This window comes from Lissotriton vulgaris, chromosome 12 (assembly GCF_964263255.1).
Source record: "Lissotriton vulgaris chromosome 12, aLisVul1.2, whole genome shotgun sequence".
NCBI lineage: Eukaryota > Metazoa > Chordata > Amphibia > Caudata > Salamandridae > Lissotriton > Lissotriton vulgaris.
In genome coordinates, this window is record NC_141700.1 from 548378764 (window position 1) to 548398486 (window position 19723).

The 19723-nt window shown below is 44.6% G+C and overlaps 1 protein-coding gene across 2 annotated transcripts in view; it reads left to right on the plus strand.

Annotated features, from left to right (window-relative positions):
• The window catches only part of PIAS3 (protein inhibitor of activated STAT 3), a 597438-nt gene extending 588590 nt beyond the window's left edge, over positions 1 to 8848 (plus strand). For both annotated transcript variants that reach the window (XM_086945355.1, XM_086945354.1), the window contains exon 14: positions 8114 to 8848. In XM_086945355.1, the coding sequence (XP_086801481.1) occupies positions 8114 to 8371 (258 nt within the window). In that variant the 3' untranslated portion in view covers positions 8372 to 8848. The remainder of the gene's footprint in view (positions 1 to 8113) is intronic.
• Positions 8849 to 19723: the final 10875 nt, after the last annotated feature.

Here is a 19723-nt window from a genome sequence, read left to right on the forward strand (position 1 = left end):
AAGGTAATTGCAGACTTTCACTTTAATATTTTTTTGCTATCCTTCTTATTAGACCCTTCTGCCCCGGAAAGGTTTTTACACACTTTGAATTTTAAGAGAGCCCAACAGTATTGTTTAGAAAAATTAACATTGTACACTTGGCTAAGCTATGCTTTGTAAATTACGCAACTGTTACATTGGTTTTGCAACTCTCCTGCAGCGTACCAAAAGCAAGGTGAACAAACAGTTCACTCTAGAGAGGGGAAAGCAGCCACTGCTGTTCTATGAGAAATGTGCCCCATGATTCTCTCTGTATTAGTACATATATTGACTCCAGAACAGATACCCTAATAGTTCAGTCTCCCTCTGTTACCTTTTTGCTTCTCATCACTGTGCTATTTTGCTCTTTCTCCAACAAACTGTTGATTACACGTTGTATAGTTACAAAAGTCACGGAGAATCCCATAGTGAAGAAGAAAAGTCACTCACTAATGCTTCTACTTCATTGTTGGTATTTTTGCTCAGTTCATAAACATCCCACTCATCTTACAGAGGAATGATTGACCTGACCGTATTGGTCAGTGTCTCACATGCTTGCCTCTGAGATAAGCAGTGATCATCTAGTCAAAAGTTTTTGTCTTGGCATGGCAGACTGACCCATACAAACTTCCTATTTTAGCCCTGTGAGGCTCGTTAAATTTGATAATAGTCACCCACTTTATTTGTAGTACTTAGGAATAGCAGATGTGGTGTCCACTCTGCTATTTAAAACAAGAATTGCTATTAAAATGAAGTCTTAAGAGTTAATTTCTTAAAATGATCTTTAAAAACAAATCCTCTGACTGGGTCTGCTGTAAATGATGGAACAGGACAGCTTCCAGAATTATTTAAGTGTCAGTGACATTTTTAATTTGTTATAACCTAAGCAATTGAGTACAATTTCCTTCTCAGTTTATTTTGTTTTTATGACCTATCTAAGGAGGGGTGTACCTAATATGACTAGAGCCATAAATACTGTGTGATAGAGCCATGTTGTCTTGTTTCAGTCATTATTTTCACATTTGAAAAACTATGCTTAAACATGTCTGGGATGATATTGATAAGAATACCTACATTGCAAAATAGGATTAAAAGAGAATACATTATTTTCCATTTTTGGTCACAATAATGTTTGATAGAAAAGTAATAAAATAATCTTTTCTGTTAGGTTACATTAGACATGTGGAGTATATCATAATAAATTGTTTCCAGATACTCGTGACTCTCTTCTGAAAGTAATTTTAGATTTCCACTTTAGCCAAAATATTTTACATCATTTTGCCCTAATCATTCCCCACTTTCTTTTTAACCTTCTATTTATTGAAATTTTAGGAGCAGGTCCATTTTGATATGTCTAGGCCATTGGTAGGCAGTAGGACCTGGATTTTGGCTCTAGAGCAGATACACAATTGGGCCTGCGGGATCTACAGTTGAAATCATGTTTGGGTTTCTTCCTGGATTTTTGTCTACAGACTTTCATACTCCCCATGTCCCTCCACACCTTTGGGTTTTGAACTTCCTGCTCTATTTTAGTTTTTATGGCTAGCTATGTAGCAAGTAGGTAAGATCCTCGCTTTCCCATGGTTTTCAAAATCAATTGATGGCTATCATGGGACAGCTTCCTGCAGTAAAGTGGTAAAGATTCCTTTTCCATAAAATTGGAGAATAGAAGGAGACATTTTTTTTTTTTTTGAAATTTTTGAAAACCTTTATTGAAATCAGAACACACAGCTATTCAGCCTCACATCCCGGAGGCAAGGCAGCAATACGGAAGGAGAAAAATAGTGTCAAACAATTGAGACATAATCGTCGAAGGTTAATTTTACATGATATAAACACAACAACAAGCGCCCACGGGCGCGAAAGTGGCAGCGTGAGTAATGCGACGCTGGGTGTCAGGGATGGGTAGGGTATGAGGCAGGGAAACACGTATCGAGGATAGGTAGCAGGATAGGGAAAGAGGAGGGAGGGGGAAGGCATCAGGAGAATATATTACAGTAGAGCTCAGTTGGCGTCACAGGTTAGGGAGAAACATTGTCATTTTGACTGATTGGTTCAGGCGGTAAGCACACATCCCCCCTGTATTCATTCCATGCTCCCCAGATTTTAGTCCAAGTTCGAGGTCTGCCTCTAGCCACATAGACTGTCTTCTCCCTGAACATGCACCAGTCCATGTTGGCCTTCCACTGAACCAGCAGGGGGGCCTCGGCCGCACCCCATCTCTGGGCTATGTCCCTCTTAGCTACCATGTTCCCAAGGGTAACCCACCTAGTCTGTGCAACGTTGTGGTCAGAAGGCTCCCATATGTTCAAGAGGCATCGACGGGCCTCCGCCTGGGCAGCCACGCCAGTCACCTCCTCCATAACGCGGTGTACCCTTCTCCAGTAGGAGGCGATCACCGGACAGTCCCAGAGGATGTGTAGAAAAGTGGCAGGAGCCCCACAGCCCCTGCGACAGAGACCGTCAGGCGAGAAACCCATGCGCATCAATCGGGGCCCTGTCATATACACCCGGTGCAAGACCTTAAATTGTACGAGGCGAAGACGGGAAGAAATGGCAACCTCCTTAGGAGAGGAACGCTCTGCCAATCCTCATCGTCCAACTCAAGGCCATCTGCTACCCACTGGTCTCTCAAACTAAGGAGGAGGTCCGTGCGTGCATTGATTAATTTTTTATAGGAGAGTGAGATTGCACTGTCCGGCATGTGCCCATCTAGGATCCTGTCCTCCAGTGGGGAACTTTCGGGAATGACGCCGTCCGGCGGAGAGGCCGAAAGCAGCGCATGACGCAGCTGAGCGTAGAGGAAAAACTCCGTCGCGCCCAGCTGGTACTCAGCTTGCAACTGGGGGAAGGTCTTAATCGAGCCCTTAGAGAGCATATCATCAACCCTACTAATGCCGATAAGGTCCCACCTATCAAATCCCTTGGTGTGCCACAGTCTACCCAGGATGTCGGAATCAAAGAGGGGAGTGAACTTCGTGAGTCTGTCCTGCCATCCTTGTGCCTTAGTAATCGCTCGCCAGGTGCGGACCGCCGTGCGGGTGGGGCCCGTCAACCGTCGGTCGAAGGACTTCGAGTATAGGGCTCGATAATAATTGCCATCGCCCATCAGCCACCTATCCATGGCATAACCGGGGCTCGCCACTGGGCCATAGAAACCATGGTTCAGGGCAGCTAACTACGAGGACCAATAGTAACGGCGCACGTCTGGGAGGGCGATGCCCCCATCATACCAGGGGAGTGTGAGTTTGTGAAAGGCAACGCGGGGGCGACCCTCCCAGAGGAGGGTACGGAGAAGGCCTTCGAGGTCACGAAAATAACGGGCCGGGACAGGGTCTTGGGCGTTTTGGAGTGCGTACAGGAATCTGGGCAGGGCCATCATCTTGAAAAGAGCGGCGCGGCCAAGTAGGGAGAGTGGCAGTTTACGCCAACTGTCCACGTCACGCCGCAACCGCTGCAGAGGAGGTATCAGGTTGTTGTCGTGTCTCAACTTGGGATTACCAGAGATGTAAATGCCCAGGTATTTGAAACCGCGCGTGGCAATCTGGATACCGCAGCCTCTGGGGAGACGCGGAGTATCCCCCTTGAGGACATAAAGGGAGGACTTGGCCCAGTTGATAATCAGGCCAGAGTAGCGCCCAAAAAGTCTGATGACATCACAGGCCACGATGAGGGATCTGCAGGGGGAAGTCAGGTAAAGCAGTATATCGTCGGCATAAAGGGAGACCCTGTCTTCAAAGCCAGGGGCCCATGTAATGCCTCGCAAGTCAGGATGCGCACGCAATAGTGCCGCAAGTGGTTCAAGGGCCAAGGCAAACAAGAGGGGGGACAGGGGGCAGCCCTGTCTGGTACCTCGACGCAGGGGGAATGGCGCCGAAAGGCGACCGTTGACCGTGACATTGGCCATTGGGTTCGCATACAAGAGCTTCACCCAGCTCACAAAAACAGGTCCAAACCCAAGTTTGGTCAGCACTGCCCACAGGTACGGCCATTCGAGCGAGTCGAAGGCCATAGTGGCATCCAGGGACGCTAGGACAGCCGGCTCCTCGAGAGTATGGGCCCTGGCCATGACACCATGGAGGCGTCGCAAGTTAAGGGCAGTGTTTCGGTGGGGGATGAATCCAGATTGGTCGGGGTGCACGAGATCGCTGATAACTCCAACCAAGCGATTAGCCAGCAACTTGGCGAGGACCTTGGGTTCCACGTTAAGGAGAGAAATGGGACGGTACGAGCGACAAACGTCCCGCGGCTTACCCTCCTTGTGGATGACCACGATGGTAGCTAGTCGTTGATCCAGGGGGAGAGAGCCTCTCTCAAAGGACTCCAAGAACATTTTACGGAGGTGAGGGGAGACCGCGTCCGAACGGATTTTGTACAATTCCACCGGTATACCGTTAGGCCCGGAGGCCTTCCCGGTCCTTAAGGAGCGGATCGCAAGGTCAATCTCTTCAGCAGAGATGTCTCTATCCAAGTCCTCTCTCTCCTTCTCGGAAAGACTGGGCAGGTCAATGTCGGAGAGGAAGGCCGACGAGTCCGCCTCCGAAAAGTCAGAGGCAGACTCATAGACCCCCTGAAAGTAGCCAGCGAACGAGTCAACAATGGCGCTAGGGTCCGTGAGGACCACACCGTCGTCTCCAACGAGCTCGGGCACCACACGACTGGCCATTTCCCTCCTGTCGAGCCAAGCCAGCAACTTCCCAGCCTTATCGCCCACATCGTAAATACGGCCTCGCTGTTCCTTGGCCAGGATGAGAGCGGCATCAGTAGCCAGGGCGTGGTACTCCGCCTGTTTCAGCGAGAGAGCATGGAGGACAGAGGGGTCAGGCTCGGGTCCCAATTGGGCCTCGAGGCGCAGTACTTCCTGCTCGATAGTCAGCATGTCAGAGTCTCTAGTTCGACGGGTCTCAGCGATGAGCGCCTGGGCCTCGCCACGGAGCACCGTCTTAAAGGCCTCCCAGAGTGTAACGGCCGACCTCACCGAGCCCACGTTCTCGGAGAAGTAAAGATCAATGGCTTTGGCCAGGAGGGAGCGGGTCTTGAAATCCCGGAAATACCATGGGTTGATCACTGCCGGACGTTCCGACAGAGTCACGCCAAAATCAAAGGAGACCCACAAAGGGGAGTGATCGGATATGCCCCGCGCCAGAAAGCGGGCTTCGGAAACGGCAAGTGCGTCCGAAGCTAATGTGAGAACATAGTCTATGCGCGAAAGGCTCCCGTGTGCACCCGACAGGAAGGAAAATTGGCGGAGCGTGGGATGTAAAAGTCGCCACCCGTCCACCAGCCCAATAGACTCAAGGAAGGACGGCAGCCACAGCTGCGGGCCACGTAGGTCGCGAGGCGGTTGGCGATCAAGTAAACCGGAGCAAACGGAATTAAAGTCACCTCCCACTATCAAACGACCAGCCGGCATAGACAAGATGGCACCACCAAGGTCATGAAAAGTACTAGACTGGAGCCCTGGGGGGACGTACACAGAAAACAACGTGAGGGAACGCCCTTCCCATCTACCAGCTACGGCGGCGTACCGCCCCCTATCGTCAATCAAGGTGGTATCTATCTCTAGGGGAAGGGACGCACGCACAAGTATGCCCGCCCCCCGGGAGCCGGAAGAGAACCCCGAATGTGCCACCATTTTATAACCCTTACGATTCAGAGCTTTGCAAGCGTTGCCCACCAAGTGTGTCTCCTGAAGAAGGACAATATCTGGCATATGCCGTTTAATCAGTTGTATCACCACCCCTCTCTTGATCCGATCACCCAACCCGTTAACATTCCAACTGAGAATTCTTAACATCCTACCCCTCATCCCTCCACTGCCCGCCCCACCCAGAACCCAGAGACACCCGCATCAGAAACACTTCAGAAGCAACATTGTCCCAGTGCCACACAAGGGAAAGAGAAAGGAAAACAACACAAACCATAAACGTGCCCAACAAACCCCCCACCCTGCATTAGACTAAAAAGCCCCCCCAACCAGCAGTGTGCCTGTCGCCCCATTAACTACTCTACAAAAGACCCAGAGGAGTGAGGAATCCCCGTGAAATCGTCCCGCCACCCACCATGAAAATAAAGGAGAGAATAATAAGCAACAATAGCACCAGTCCGGCGGTCATTCGAGGCAGGGGTAGCATCAGCTCCCAGTTCATTCTTGCCTCTCCGCTCCGCCCGAGGCGCCCCCAACATCATCTTCTTGCTCATCACGCGCAGGCGAAACAGTGTCCAGCCACTCGCTGACGTTCTCAGGATAGTCAAAAAAGAAGGCACGTCCCTTGTATTCAACGCGGAGCTTCGCAGGAAACTGCATGGAGTACTTGAGACCCATGTCTCTGAGGCGTCTTTTCACCCCCGCGTAGCTCAACCGCTGACGCTGTACCAGCCTGGTAAAGTCCGGGTAGAAGTGCACCTCCGCATTTTGGTAGTGAAGCGGCCCATGCGATCTGGATGCTTGGAGGATCGCATCTCGGTCTCTGAAATTGAGGAGGCGCGCCACGATCGGTCGCGGCGTCGCTCCCGTTTTAGGTGGGCCCCCTGGTACACGGTGGGCCCGTTCCACTGAGAAGAAATTACTCAGTCCAGAGGGCGCCAAATGAGTCTTGACCAAGTCCTCCACAAACAGGTCCGCTGCGCCATTCTCGGACCCTTCCGGTACCCCTACTATGCGGACGTTCTGCCGCCTGGCTCGCCCCTCAAAGTCCTCCAGCCGCTTTGAGAACAGATCAGTAGTCGACCGCAGATTGCGAACCTCAATCTGCAGTTCGGAGACATCCGTGGTCAGACTGGCGGTCTTAATATCAAGAGTTTTCACACGCTCGTTGGTCTTGCCCAAGTCGGCCCTGATAAGGGTAACGTCAATAGCTATGGAGTCCACTTTATGGGACAGAGTCTCGTGCTGCTGCTGCACGTCGGCACGGAGGCTAGTAATGGCACCCATGATGTCCATGAGGGTAGGATCCGAGCCATCCGGCGGGCTAGTCGATGGGGTCCCTTTAGAGACGGCCCCAGATGTAGGTGGTGACTTGAGGTTTACATATCGCTCCATGCGATTGTTCTGTGTTTGCGATTTGCCCCGACCACCTTTATTCGATGCTCTGTCCGGATCGCCTCTGCCCGCCATGATGGGTACGGGAGAACAAAGGCAGAGCGGCAGCAGGTCTGGGTCCACAGCCGTGAGACAGACGGATCAAGAAGTCTCGACCAGGTCGACGAGGGCAAGACAGGAACGCAGTGTCTTCACCAAGGAGGCGGCAGGCGGGCACCACGCAGTCCGATCATGCGAAGTGGCGAAGTGACGAAGTCCGGAGGGACAATGGCACCGTCACGGAGCGGAGTTCAGCTCGACGTAACTTTGCTCAGGAGCAACCGATTTGGAAGCCGATTGCAGTCCCCGCCTCAGTAGGCCACCAGCATTACAGTTCCACCAACGTGGGTCAGGATTTCAAGCAGGATGATTGCGGTGGATCGGACGGTCCACGGAGCTCCGAGCTTACACGGCCATCTTGGTCGCCCGCGAAGCTCCTCCTCTAGAAGGAGACATTTAATGAATGATGTTGTACTAGGTTTCCAACCCAACTTAGGGTCATCAAAGCAAAGAGACGTTCTCAATTGTTTGTTGTTGGTCATGTTTGAAGATGTAGAATTGGGTTAAAGGGCAAGCCTTTGTTTTGTTTGTACTGCATGGCCTCTTTCAAAACGGGCTAAATATGCCCTAGTTGCATCTTCGAGTGGTTGTATGATTGTAATCTGGACAATTACAATATAGTATGTTTAATATTCCCAGGTGCATTTGGGTAAACAATGTTCTCTTATTCAAGCTCTCACGTTCCAGCGTTTATGAAATAATGAAAATGCCCAGTGATATGCAGCTAGAAATTACATCAAAACTACTGCATACACTCTTTGTTACTCAGTAGGGCTTTAGATCTTAATAAATCTATGTGGGGTGGTGTTCTTCATTGACCTGGGTTGTGATACTTCTCTTGAGGATAGAAATTAAAAAGTGTATTGAAACCCTCTAATTGTTATGCTTTGGTACAGCGCTTGTAGTCCTTTTTTTCTTTCATTTTGTGACACGTTTTTCTATTTACCTTCTCAGCATTACAGCCCTTCAGTAATCACATCACTTGATGAGCAGGACACCCTCAGCCATTTCTTCCAGTACCGGGGAACTCCACCTCATTTTATGGCACCACTGGCTCCAGTGATGGGCGGTTCCCACAGCACGTCCAGCTCTTCCGGAAGCCGGATCAGTAGCATTATCTCCACAACCGCTCTACGAGAGAGCCACCCTACTATAAGTAGCACAACCACAGAAATTCCAGGTGGCCGGTCAGACATTATTTCATTGGATTAGAGCCAACTGTTGTTCGGGACAAGATAGGTGGCTGTTTGGAGGACCAGTTGCACATCTGTGGATGACATGCGAGGTAGTTTTCAACTATCAATGTTTTTGTTTTCCATCAATGGATTGACCGATCAATGACTAATGAGCTTGACTGCAAGTCTCTACCTGATCCCAAAATCTACCTACATTCCAGGAATTTCCTAAGAATCGATCTGTCTGATTGCATTTTCTACCGAAGATTTTTATAAATGTTTTTTAAACTGCACCTTTTATTTATTTAAAACTAGAAGAATACTAAAATCCTGTGATGAAGGCAAGAGTATTTCCACTCTTTTGACTTGAAATATAAAAAGTTTGTGTGTACCTTTTACCAAGGTTGCCCTTACAAGTACAGCTGGTCACCTAAGGAATTTCCATCAAGTTGTGATTTCTTTTGAAAGAACATCCTTGTATAAAAGTAAAATGCTGCTTTGGAAGATGTCTCTACATGTGTTTAGGGTGATCATTATCATTTCCACCTCAATTTCTCATAAATTTATCCAAGATCGTACTTTTTGAAAGCAAACATGGGAATATAATTGATCAGTTTTTCCTGTTTGATCTTGTGCATTGGATTACTGGCTGCATGAAGGGTTGTCTCTATAGTTTTAGAGCACGATTGGGCGCTGACACTTCACCAAGCGGTTGGTAAGGTATAATAAACTTAGGTTTGAAGGTGTGCCACCCTTTAAAAATAGAGGTGTACATTTTGAATTGGATTGTGCGCATGCTTCCCTAGACCGGGCTTTATGAAGACATTTGTTACTACAACTCTTGGTTCAGTTTTCGATACTCAATATTACAGAGTCTAGGCCCTAACTTGGAAGAATGCCATCATTTAAATGGGTATCATTCTTTGAATGTCCTTGTGGGAAAAAGTTGCTGAGCTAAAGTAAGTATATTTCAGAGGGCATGACTGGAGTACTTGAAATATATTTTTATTACTGAATGATGCTGAACCAAGTTGTGAGTAGTAGATGTACTCACTCTTGAAAAAGTGTTTTCTTATTCTGTTAGTGAGATTTATAGTGTGGTAGTTGGCACACCTGATTCATTCCCAAATCACTAATCCATGCAATAAGATGAACACAAAATGTAAATCAAAGGTTTTGTTGGTATATAGTCCATAAAGAGCTTCCTCCAGAGCAAGTGGTAGGGTAAAAACATAACCATGAGAAATCAGAACTTTGTTTTGTTAGAATCACTGCAGAGGACAGAATTTACAGCATCTCAGATCATGTTGAAGCGTCTGGTCTTCCCAAAACCATGACATATGCGAGGTGCACAAACTGTAACTCACTCTTCAAGTTTGAACCTTTTGCACACAGCAAAAGGTTCAAACTTGAAAATAACATTTGTTTGTTATACATTATAAAAGTGGTTCACATTTAAATTGCAAAATAATTCCTTGATCGAGGTATGGCAACATGGTTAAATTATCAGTAATATTTTGTGCATGAATGTGTGTTTGGCGTGCCTTATTTGCCATTATCCAGAGTTTCGAAGTCGGGGGGGGGGGGCTTATTTTAAAACTTCAAATCAGAGTGTTCCGGGTTCAATTTGCCACAGTAAACAAGATTTTTTTTTAGGTTTTTGTTGGGAGTTCACATTTAAATTGCAAAATAATTCCTTGATTGAGGTATGGCAACATGGTTAAATTATCAGTAATATTTTGTGCATGAATGTGTATTTGGCGTGTTGTGCCTTATTTTCCATTATCCAGAGTTTCGAAGTCGGGGGGGGGGGCTTATTTTAAAACTTCAAATCAGAGTGTACCGGGTTCAATTTGCCACGGTAAACAAGATTTTTTTTTAGGATTTTTGTTGGGAGTTGCCCTTATGTGCGCACCAATCTATATATACTGCAAGTCTGACCGCCTCGGTTACTCAAAGAGGTATCTAAATATTGTTTTAGACTGCTTTCTATGTCCTCCAAGAAAAAGGCATTTCCAAGACAAAGTAGAATTGCCTTATCCAAGTGTAGTGTAAAGTGGGTAGATTTGCATAATTGCTTCATACTTCTCTATGGTGAGAAATCCTTCTTGTAGTCACAAAGTTATTAAAAACCCTTTGGTAGAGAAGGGCAATATACATTTCTCTTTCGTCAAACCTCTTCCAACCAAAACAATCAAATTAAGTATTAGTAAAAAAAAAGAGTAATAAATGATAGACACCCTAATTTAAACAAAAAATACTGGAAGATGTTGGAGACACATATTGCAGTGACTTCTTAATTTGAGGTGTTACTTTATTGTTATGTGTACAGTGCTACAACCTGTAACACTTGAACCTCTGCCAGTTCTGCTAACTTAATGGACTTTGGAAGCCTGATTGCAGTGCCCTGGATAGGTGTTAACTACAAGAAAACCTTAACTTCATTTTGTTGTGTGTGTTGCAAAGTGCATGTTATTTCAGTGAAAACTGGGTTTTATCAATCAACCTGTTAGCCATAGGCATCTAATCATTAATGTGGTGCTAAAAAGAGATTCTAAAAAAATAACCAAAGGGAATTCTGATTTCATAATTGTGCAGTAGGCCGGACCTTCTTAATGCTTTGTGATGTGTTTGAGCACCCCTTGACATGCTGGTGATTGTTTCGTCCTTGGCAAGTTTCATCAGTCTGGAATTACCCACATACTATGCATGGTCCTAGGACCTTCAGAGTGATGTAAAAAGATTTTGCAGGTCACAAATAACATCTTTGCGCTTTTGGATAACTGATGCTCAAGCTCAGCCAACCTGAAAAGGACAGTTCTAGGGCTTCAGTTGAGTGAGGGAGGTTGGTCTGTTGCTAGTCTCTGAATAATGGAATTTTAGAAACAGAATTAAATGTAATAGGCTTTTTAAGTGGTATACTCTGTAAAATCTCATGAAACCAATTGCATATATCTCGCATAGATCTACGTACATTACCTGAGTAAATCTACATTGCATCTGCAGGTTTTAAGAAGTTCACTGCAACCTTCTAAGCTGTATCAAAGGAAGTGCATAGTTTCAAAAAAAAAGTAATTATGTCTGTGATATAAGACTACATTGGTTCTGGATGTAGATGGCAAATGTCTTCTTTTATGGGCATTCTGAAGTAGTTTGGCAAGTCTTGAAAGTATGACTTCATACATCATCAGGTGATGAGTGCAAGTTGTGCCGCAGATCTTTTTTTTACTAATCACTTTAAAATAGAAAATATTTTTCTTGTTTGTTTAGCAAATGATGAGTTTTGCATGTTAAGCGTATTATGCAAATCTTTAAGCCTGGTTACCCCATGCAAGTTTTCAAAAACCTCAGATTTTTGGGAAGTTCCTCTCACTGTGCTTTGAATGTCACGTCACAAGGCATGTCTTTTTCATAATGTCAGTACCAGTGACTGTAGTTTCAAACGAAAAAATATATTTTTGGGTCATAAACCCCAAGATAGTATTTTAGAGTCTTGGCAAATCATTTGTCGGCATAACTTTTGAAATATCATGGTAATTTTGGTGGGAAAGGTAAGACTGATTTTTCAGTATTCCAGTTTGGTGGCTTAGTGCATCAAAATAACTTTTTGTTGTGAGTCAAATACTTTGGTTTTAGAAAGTGATGCACAACTATATTAACCCCTTCGGGGCTGATGACGAGCTGGGCTCGTCATAGCGTAGCCTCCTCGCACGCTGATGCCGAGCCCAGCTCGTCATGAATAATGGGATTTAGTAAATCATCGCGTAGGAGGGGAATTGCGCTAGCGCGCATGTGGTTAACTGCCCTCAAGAATCGTTTTTCAAGGTTACATATTTTGAAGGGGAAAAACTAAATTTCAAAATGCTACACATTTTTCAACATTTTTGCTGATATGTTTTTTAGACTTCTAGATATTTAAAACAGTTTAATATTGTTTGGAGCTGCATAGAATAGTTTTTTCTTTTAATTGTACAGATTTCTATTTTTAAAACGGGTGCAGTCGACCCATAGAAATTTGCAGCTTGGATTGTTGTGCACAGATATGTACAGACATCCTGGTTGCGATTTGTAATTGTTAAAGAAAATGACAAACTTTTTAGATGTGCGTATTTTTTTTATATGTATTTACAAAATGCAAACCTGTACAGAGATGCAAAAATAGATCTATATATTTTCATTTGTCATTTTTCCTTTTCTTTCCTCTTTGTACATACCAAACTCTTTAAAAGAAAACTGTTCAGTCTCGGTTTCTCCTGTGACTTAAAAATGAAGGTTGTTGTGATGTTCAAGGTCAAATCGATATCGAAAAATGTACTTTCCTGTATTGCACATTGTTTTATGTATTTAAATGTACACAGTTGATTTCGTCTTTTGTAATAATATTTAGTATTTGCCTTTTACAGTTCTTTCAATATATAAGCTGTGGTATTTTGTGTGTGTTTGTTTAATCTGAAGTAGTTCTTCAGTCCTTGACCATATGTTGTAGTTTTAAGATTGTCACTCAGTGTGCCTACTGATACTACGAGCAGTTACAAACAAAAGTACAAAATGTGACTTGATATAAGATCTTTGGACCTTTTCCCCTCTCTACCTAAGCCTCACATTGAGGGGAGAGCTGGAAAGAGTAATGGTTTGGGCAGGAACTTGTACATCAATATAGAATGATTGTTGTTCTTAGCCCAACTCAAATTTACACCCTTGAAGGCACTCCTTCTTCGCAAGCCTCTTCACATGATCTTGATTGTTAGTTTGCTGAGGTTTTTGTGCTGCTCCTCCAAAATTGAATAAGTAAAATATTTCAGCCAGTTTTTAGGTTGTTTTGAAGCTTGACAGAAAGGGTTTGGCTCTAAAGCATATATTTAAGTAAAACCTTACAATACAAAGTGTTGGAGCTAGTTTCAACAGTAAAACACTAAAACCCCGAAGATGGCAGCACATAAATAAAACATCAAATCTCAATAAGGGTATTCATTATTAGTCTGTCAAGATGAGAGCAATGCTGTTATATCAGCATTACCGATGACTATGCAAATAATTCCCATTTAAACTCGTTTGTTCATTTATGTCACTGGTGATCGTGAAAATGTTGCAATGAATCGTGTCTCATGGACCAAGGTTGAATATCTCTGCTTTATACTTACTGCTATTTATTAAGTGATAAAAATAAAAACCTCCAGATTTCTGTTACTTTTCTATGGTCTGAAGTTGTTATTCACATCTGCATCTAAAGTTGAAACAACCCTGATGGGAATTCCATGTATTTAATTTATTTCACAGGTTGTCCATATCTGGAAGAGATCGTAAGTTGGTCCAGTTCAAATTTTGTCGGACATGTCACATTGCTTCAGTTACCACTAGCTGCTTTGCAGCAAGAGCTTACAAAGATCTAGCTCGTATTATTTTGATATGAATCTTGTAAAATATTTCCTTAATTATATACATCATTCGGAATGCTCACCAACGAAGGAAAAAAAAAAAAAAAAAAAAAACCAATCATATATGCTATCTCTCAAGATTTTATCTACAGCTACTACCCATTTAAGCGATAATATTGCGCTTAAACCAGCATTACACCATACCCACATGTCCACAGATTTAGCAGTATTAGAAAATTCATAGTAAAGGATTAAAGAACACCAAGACAGAATCTCGAAAAATAGATTTACAGCTTAAAAAAAAATTATCCAATAAATTGTGAAGGAGAGGGTAAATAAAGCAGTTAGCATGTATAGATAATCTTCATTTAACATTTCAAAAGGTAGAGATCTAACTATTACTAGCTATGCTATTACCCTACTTTCATTTTCCGTACCAATCTTACCCTGTCCTCTCCATTTTTTTTTTTCCCCTTTTTTTCCCCCTTTTCTTTCTTTTTTTTCTCCTTTACTTTTTATGGGGTATGATTCTGACAGACCCAGTTTGTGTGTCTTCAACCTCCAAGACATTGCGTTGGGATTTTTGACGACCTCTATTCTCTCTCAAAAAGCTAAGGTATTCTTGTGCCATTATTTCTGAATAAAACACTCTAAAGTTACCCTCTAGGCCAACTTTCAGACGTGCAGGGAACAAAAGGAAAGCCTCATAGCCTATATTTTGGAATGGGGTAATGAGCTGCCTCATCCGCCACCTTCTTTCTACGGTGGCGTGGCAGAAATCAGGGCGGGCAAAAAACTCAATCTCCTTATGGGAACGTTTAGAATGAGGTTTTGCCTTATTAATAATTTCCTCACGCAAAAGAAAATTACCCACATACAGCAATATTGCGCGGGCTTGCCCTGTTTTTCCTTTCGTACCAACGGGAATCGGTGCGCTCTTTGTATCTCGTGTTCCCAGTCCCATGAAGCCAAGTCGGGGAACGCACCTTTCAACAATTCAATTACGAAGGCTCGCACATCCCCACCCTCTTTTCCCTCTTGAATTCCAATAAGTCTAACATTGTTCCGTCGTTGCCTGTTCTCAAAGTCCTCTAGCTTCCAGAGCATGTCAGCAGTTGTCTTATCCTTATCATCACCAGCGTCTTTCATTTTAACAAAGTCATCTTCCAATTTACTTGTTCTGGCCTCAATCTCGGATACTCTCCCAACCATTTCCTCATACAATTTGTTAACTTTATGAAGTGAGGATTGTATCTTTTTATTTGCATGTCTGGCCCTCCTGCTTGCTCTCTGACTCTCAGCACGCGCCTCAGTTTGGATCTGCTTTAAAGTTGAGAAGAGAACTTCAAAGTTTGAAGCACCTCTATCGAAGCCCCCCTCAGCTCCCTGAGAGGTAAGTTCCTGAACACCTGTTTCTGTAATTATAGGTGCTCCAGTCTGAGTTGTACCACACTCAGCTGAACTATCCCAGATTAACCTTTTTACGACTGGTTTCGCCTGCCTTCTATGAGGCTCTTTAGATTGATTCAAACGTCCTTGGTTCTCATTTTTCGCCTTGCCCTTATATTTTGAATTATTAGCTTTTGTGGTCTTCGACGCCTCTCTTAAGTCTTTTTTTACTTTTGGTCTTAACACTTTTTGTACAGTCTCATGCTCCGCTGATTCTGTATCACTATCCGAACTACTTGAAACATTGTCAGATCTAGATATGTTAGTTTCTAAGCCTGAATATACCACCGAGTCTGAGGTACCTGATTCCGAATCCGTCACAGAAGGGTCCGAGCCGCTGACTTCGCTTCCATCTAGCTTATCTTCTTCATCTTCTTCATCGTCTGCCTCATCATTCCCAGTGAAGAAAATCTCTTCACCAGGCGATGCCAACATTTGCTCAGGAACACTTTGCATAGATTTTATGCTTGTGCCCACCAGACTGTGGTTGTTTACTTCCATCGTCTCCTGTATCTGTGTCTGCCGCCCTGTTATATTTGCCATCTCCATTTCCAAAACCTGCGTCCCTCCGTTATCTCCAGGGAGAGGGTTGGTCACAAGATTGCTCACACCATTATTCACAGCATCAGCATCAGGATCGCACTGCCCAATTGTAATAAAGTCTGTAGGCACAGCTTTAAAACTATTCCCCCCTTCTGTTATATCCACACGAAGCTCCTGGCCCCGCCCCCTGCTACTACCGCTGAAAGGGCGTCCGCTCCCGCGGGATCTGTAACATCACTTTGCCCAATGAGAGGCACTAGGAAGCTGGGTGTGATCCCAGCGCTCCCTGCATCCTCCGTAGCATCCTCCAAGGCTCCAGCGGCGGGACCCACAGTGACGGCTCCTGCACTTTCCACATCTACGCGGCCCAGCCTCTTTCCGCATAAAGCCGCCAACGTGGGGACGACAGCATGCTCCTCCACTGCCTGCACACCCGCCACGGCTCCCGCAGGTAGGAAAGACTCCACTATGGTGGTTTGTCGGAAAACCGCTTCTTTTCCCTGTGTTTCACTTGCAGCCGACTTTGAATCAGAATATCCTTTGCGGGTTCGTGCGCTTTCCGCTTTTCCCGCTCTGGTTGTAGCCCTTTCCCGCAGCTTCCGTGCTTTGGCTTCTTTCACTTCTTTCGCTGCCTCACGCCTCATTTGTGCTTTAGTCCTTGATTTTGCTCTCAAGCTGCTGGCTGAGGCTCCAAGTCCATCTGTCGACATTTCCTCTTCCTCAGAGGGGACTGGATCACGACTTTGTTTACTCACACGATATATTTTAGGTGCCATCGCTCTGAAGTAGTAAGAGCGTCCCGCCTGAAATGATCTTGTAATTAAAGCGGTGAGGGATTCCAGTAAAGTTTTTCCCTTATTTTGCTCCCGAACCAACGTGGAATCCTTTAGTAAAGAAGGCCAGACCGTCAGAAATCCAAACATCGCATCCACAGACAATAGGAGATATATTGCTGAGATATATTGCTGAGTATATTGCTAAATATTAAGTAGCACGCCGCCCAGTGCTTTTTGCTTTTGCTTTTGACAATAAATGACATGGTGAGCATTCATTCCATCAATCCGTCTTCAGGAGCAGGGTAGGGTGCGACCTTCCCCTACGGCGTCTCGGCGGCCATCTTGCATTCCGAATGATGTATATAATTAAGGAAAGTCAGGGAGGGGCGTGGGTGAGACAACCCGGTGGCATGCGCCGGTCAGACATGGGTCTTATGGACCTATTTGCCCGTAGGGGGGGAGGGTTTCTGAGGGAGGGTCCTCTGGGGGGTGGGAGGGAGAATACAAGGACAGGGCACAATGGTATGGAAATCTGTAGGGGATATGTTGGGCACATGATGGAAGAAATGATAAAGCAGCATAGTTGTAAGGAAGGGAGTATTGAAACCAATACTCTTACATTGTATATATCAGATCTATTGAAGATGAATTTTGTTAAATTAATAAATACAAGTGAACAGGCAGCTGATGGTTCCGGGAAAATCAGAGATGACACTTAGGTTAGTAACTTGGAATGTGTGCGGCTTAAATGATGTCCAAAAAAGGTGTAAGATAGGAATTCGACTACGCCAGATGAATGTAGATTTTATTTTTTTGCAAGAGACACACATAATGAGTACGCAGGAGTACTGTCTGAATCAGCTGGGTTTTCATCTAATAGTCAGCTCTAAACAAGGTGCGAAAAATAGAGGAGTTGCTATTTTGTCAAGGAGTAAGAATTTGATAATAGGGAGAAAACTGGAGGACAAATGGGGAAGATGGGCCATGGTAGAGATAGAGATAGACGGTGTTTGGACAACAATGGTGTCAGCTTACGGATCTACGCAGGATGATCCGGAGGTATTACAGTTCCTAGATTCTGAGTTGGCTGCCTGGCCCCCGCAGGTTATTATAGGTGGAGACTTGAATATCAATGGGGCAGATGGCTTAGGAACTGGACAAAATAGGGGTTATAAAGGCCGTAAGAAAAGAGTATATAAGGCCCTCGTAGATCTCATGTTTAATAATAACCTGAACGATGTTTGGGGGACACTTAGATCAGAACAGAAAGGATACACATACTACTCTGCGCCACATCAAGTCTGTGTTAGGCTCGATTACTTTATGATTTCTAATAGCTTGATATCAAGAGCCAATATTGATAGGCTCCCAAGAATCTTAAGTGATCACAACCCAGTAATTCTGGCAATGAAGTTAGAAGGAGGAATAAGACCTAATCGGGTATGGACTTTTGAAAGAAGACTTCTTCTAGAAGAGGACTATGTTTCATACATGTCAAAATGGATCACCGAGTTTTTTGAACACAATAAAGGAAGCACATCGGTGGGGGTTATCTGGGACGCTTTTAAGGCGGGTGTCCAGGGAGAAACATGTAGCTATAGTATTCACAAACGTAAAATGGAAGGGCTCCGGCAAAGGGAGTTAGAGAGAGCCGTCTTAGAACTAGAAGAACAACTCAATAACGGTGTTATTAGAGGGGAACCAGTTGAACAGCTTATATTAGATTTAATAAAAGTCAAAAGCGAAGCTGAAGATGAACTGGCAAAAAAAGCGGCAGTAATTTATACAACTCGAAGGGAGAAGTGCTATGAATATAATGAGAAAGTTGGGCATGTACTCGCTATGCGTACCAGGCAGATAGCGGCAGCAGGGACTGTTAGGGAGATTAGAGATGGAAATGGTAATTTGCAAAAAGACCCGGAAAAGATTAGGGAAGTATTTAGGAAATGCTATCAGACCCTTTATGATTATCAATACCCCTGCACCAAGGAAGAGATTAGGGATTATTTGGAGAATATACCAACCGAGAGGGTCTCGGATGAGGAAGCAGATGGATTAGAAACTCAGTTAGATGCGGAAGAGATCAAGGAAGCTATGGGTAAACTTCCTTCAGGAAAGGCCGCTGGTCCCGATCAGATACCTCTAGAATTTTATAAAACTTTCTGGGGAGTGCTGTCTCATGAATTAACAAGAGTGATTCAATCTGCCCAGGCCGGTCAGTCTATACCAAAGTCGTGGGGGGGGGCCGACATTGTTTTCATTTTGAAAAAAGGCAAGCCGCACGACGAGCCTGGGTCATACCGCCCCATTACATTAATGAATAATGACACTAAAATATACTCAAAAGCGCTGGCAATGAGATTCGCAGAGGTGATAAGTGCCTTAGTTTGCCCTTTTCAACATGGCTTCATTCCCGGTAGAGGTACGACCCACCATACTAGGAAAGTAATTACATTGCTGGATGCCGCCGAGGTCACAGGAGACCCGATGGCAGTAATGCTGTTGGACGCAGAGAAAGCGTTTGACCGGGTCTCCTGGGACTATCTGTGGTATACTTTAGCAAGATCTGGACTCAGGGGCGGGTTTATAAAAGCATTACAAACTTTATACAAAGAACCGGTTGCGGCTTTAAGAGTCAACGGGGGCACTACGGGGCAATTTTTAATTAAAAGGGGTACACGGCAGGGGTGCCCATGCTCCCCACTATTGTTTGCTATGTATATGGACCCCCTGATCCGTAAGTTAGATCTTTGTCCAGAGATAGCTCCGATGCCAACATTGCTGGGGCCTTGTAAAATATTGGCTTATGCTGATGACGTGGCGGTGATAACGCCAAACCCCACAGAGGCAACTGTCTTTATAGAAGAAGAGGCCCGTAGATTTGGACGGATATCGGGGTACGCCCTAAATGCATCCAAGACCCAGATTATTAAAAATCCAGTGACTATATGTGACGATAATCGAGTGGTTCAGGCAGGGACTTATCTCGGAATAAATATAACAGCCGATATAAATAATTTGGTAGAAAATAATATCGCTCCAATAATACGTAAAACGAAGAAGGACTTGGATCGTTATGAAAATTTACACTTATCATTAGTAGGGCGGGTCAATATTATTAAAATGATGATACTGCCAAACTTTTTGTATATATTTAGGGCAATCCCACTCCTATTTGAAAATAAATGGTTCAAGATATCTGAACAAATGATCAATCGCTTTATATGGGCTAAAGGTAAGACACGT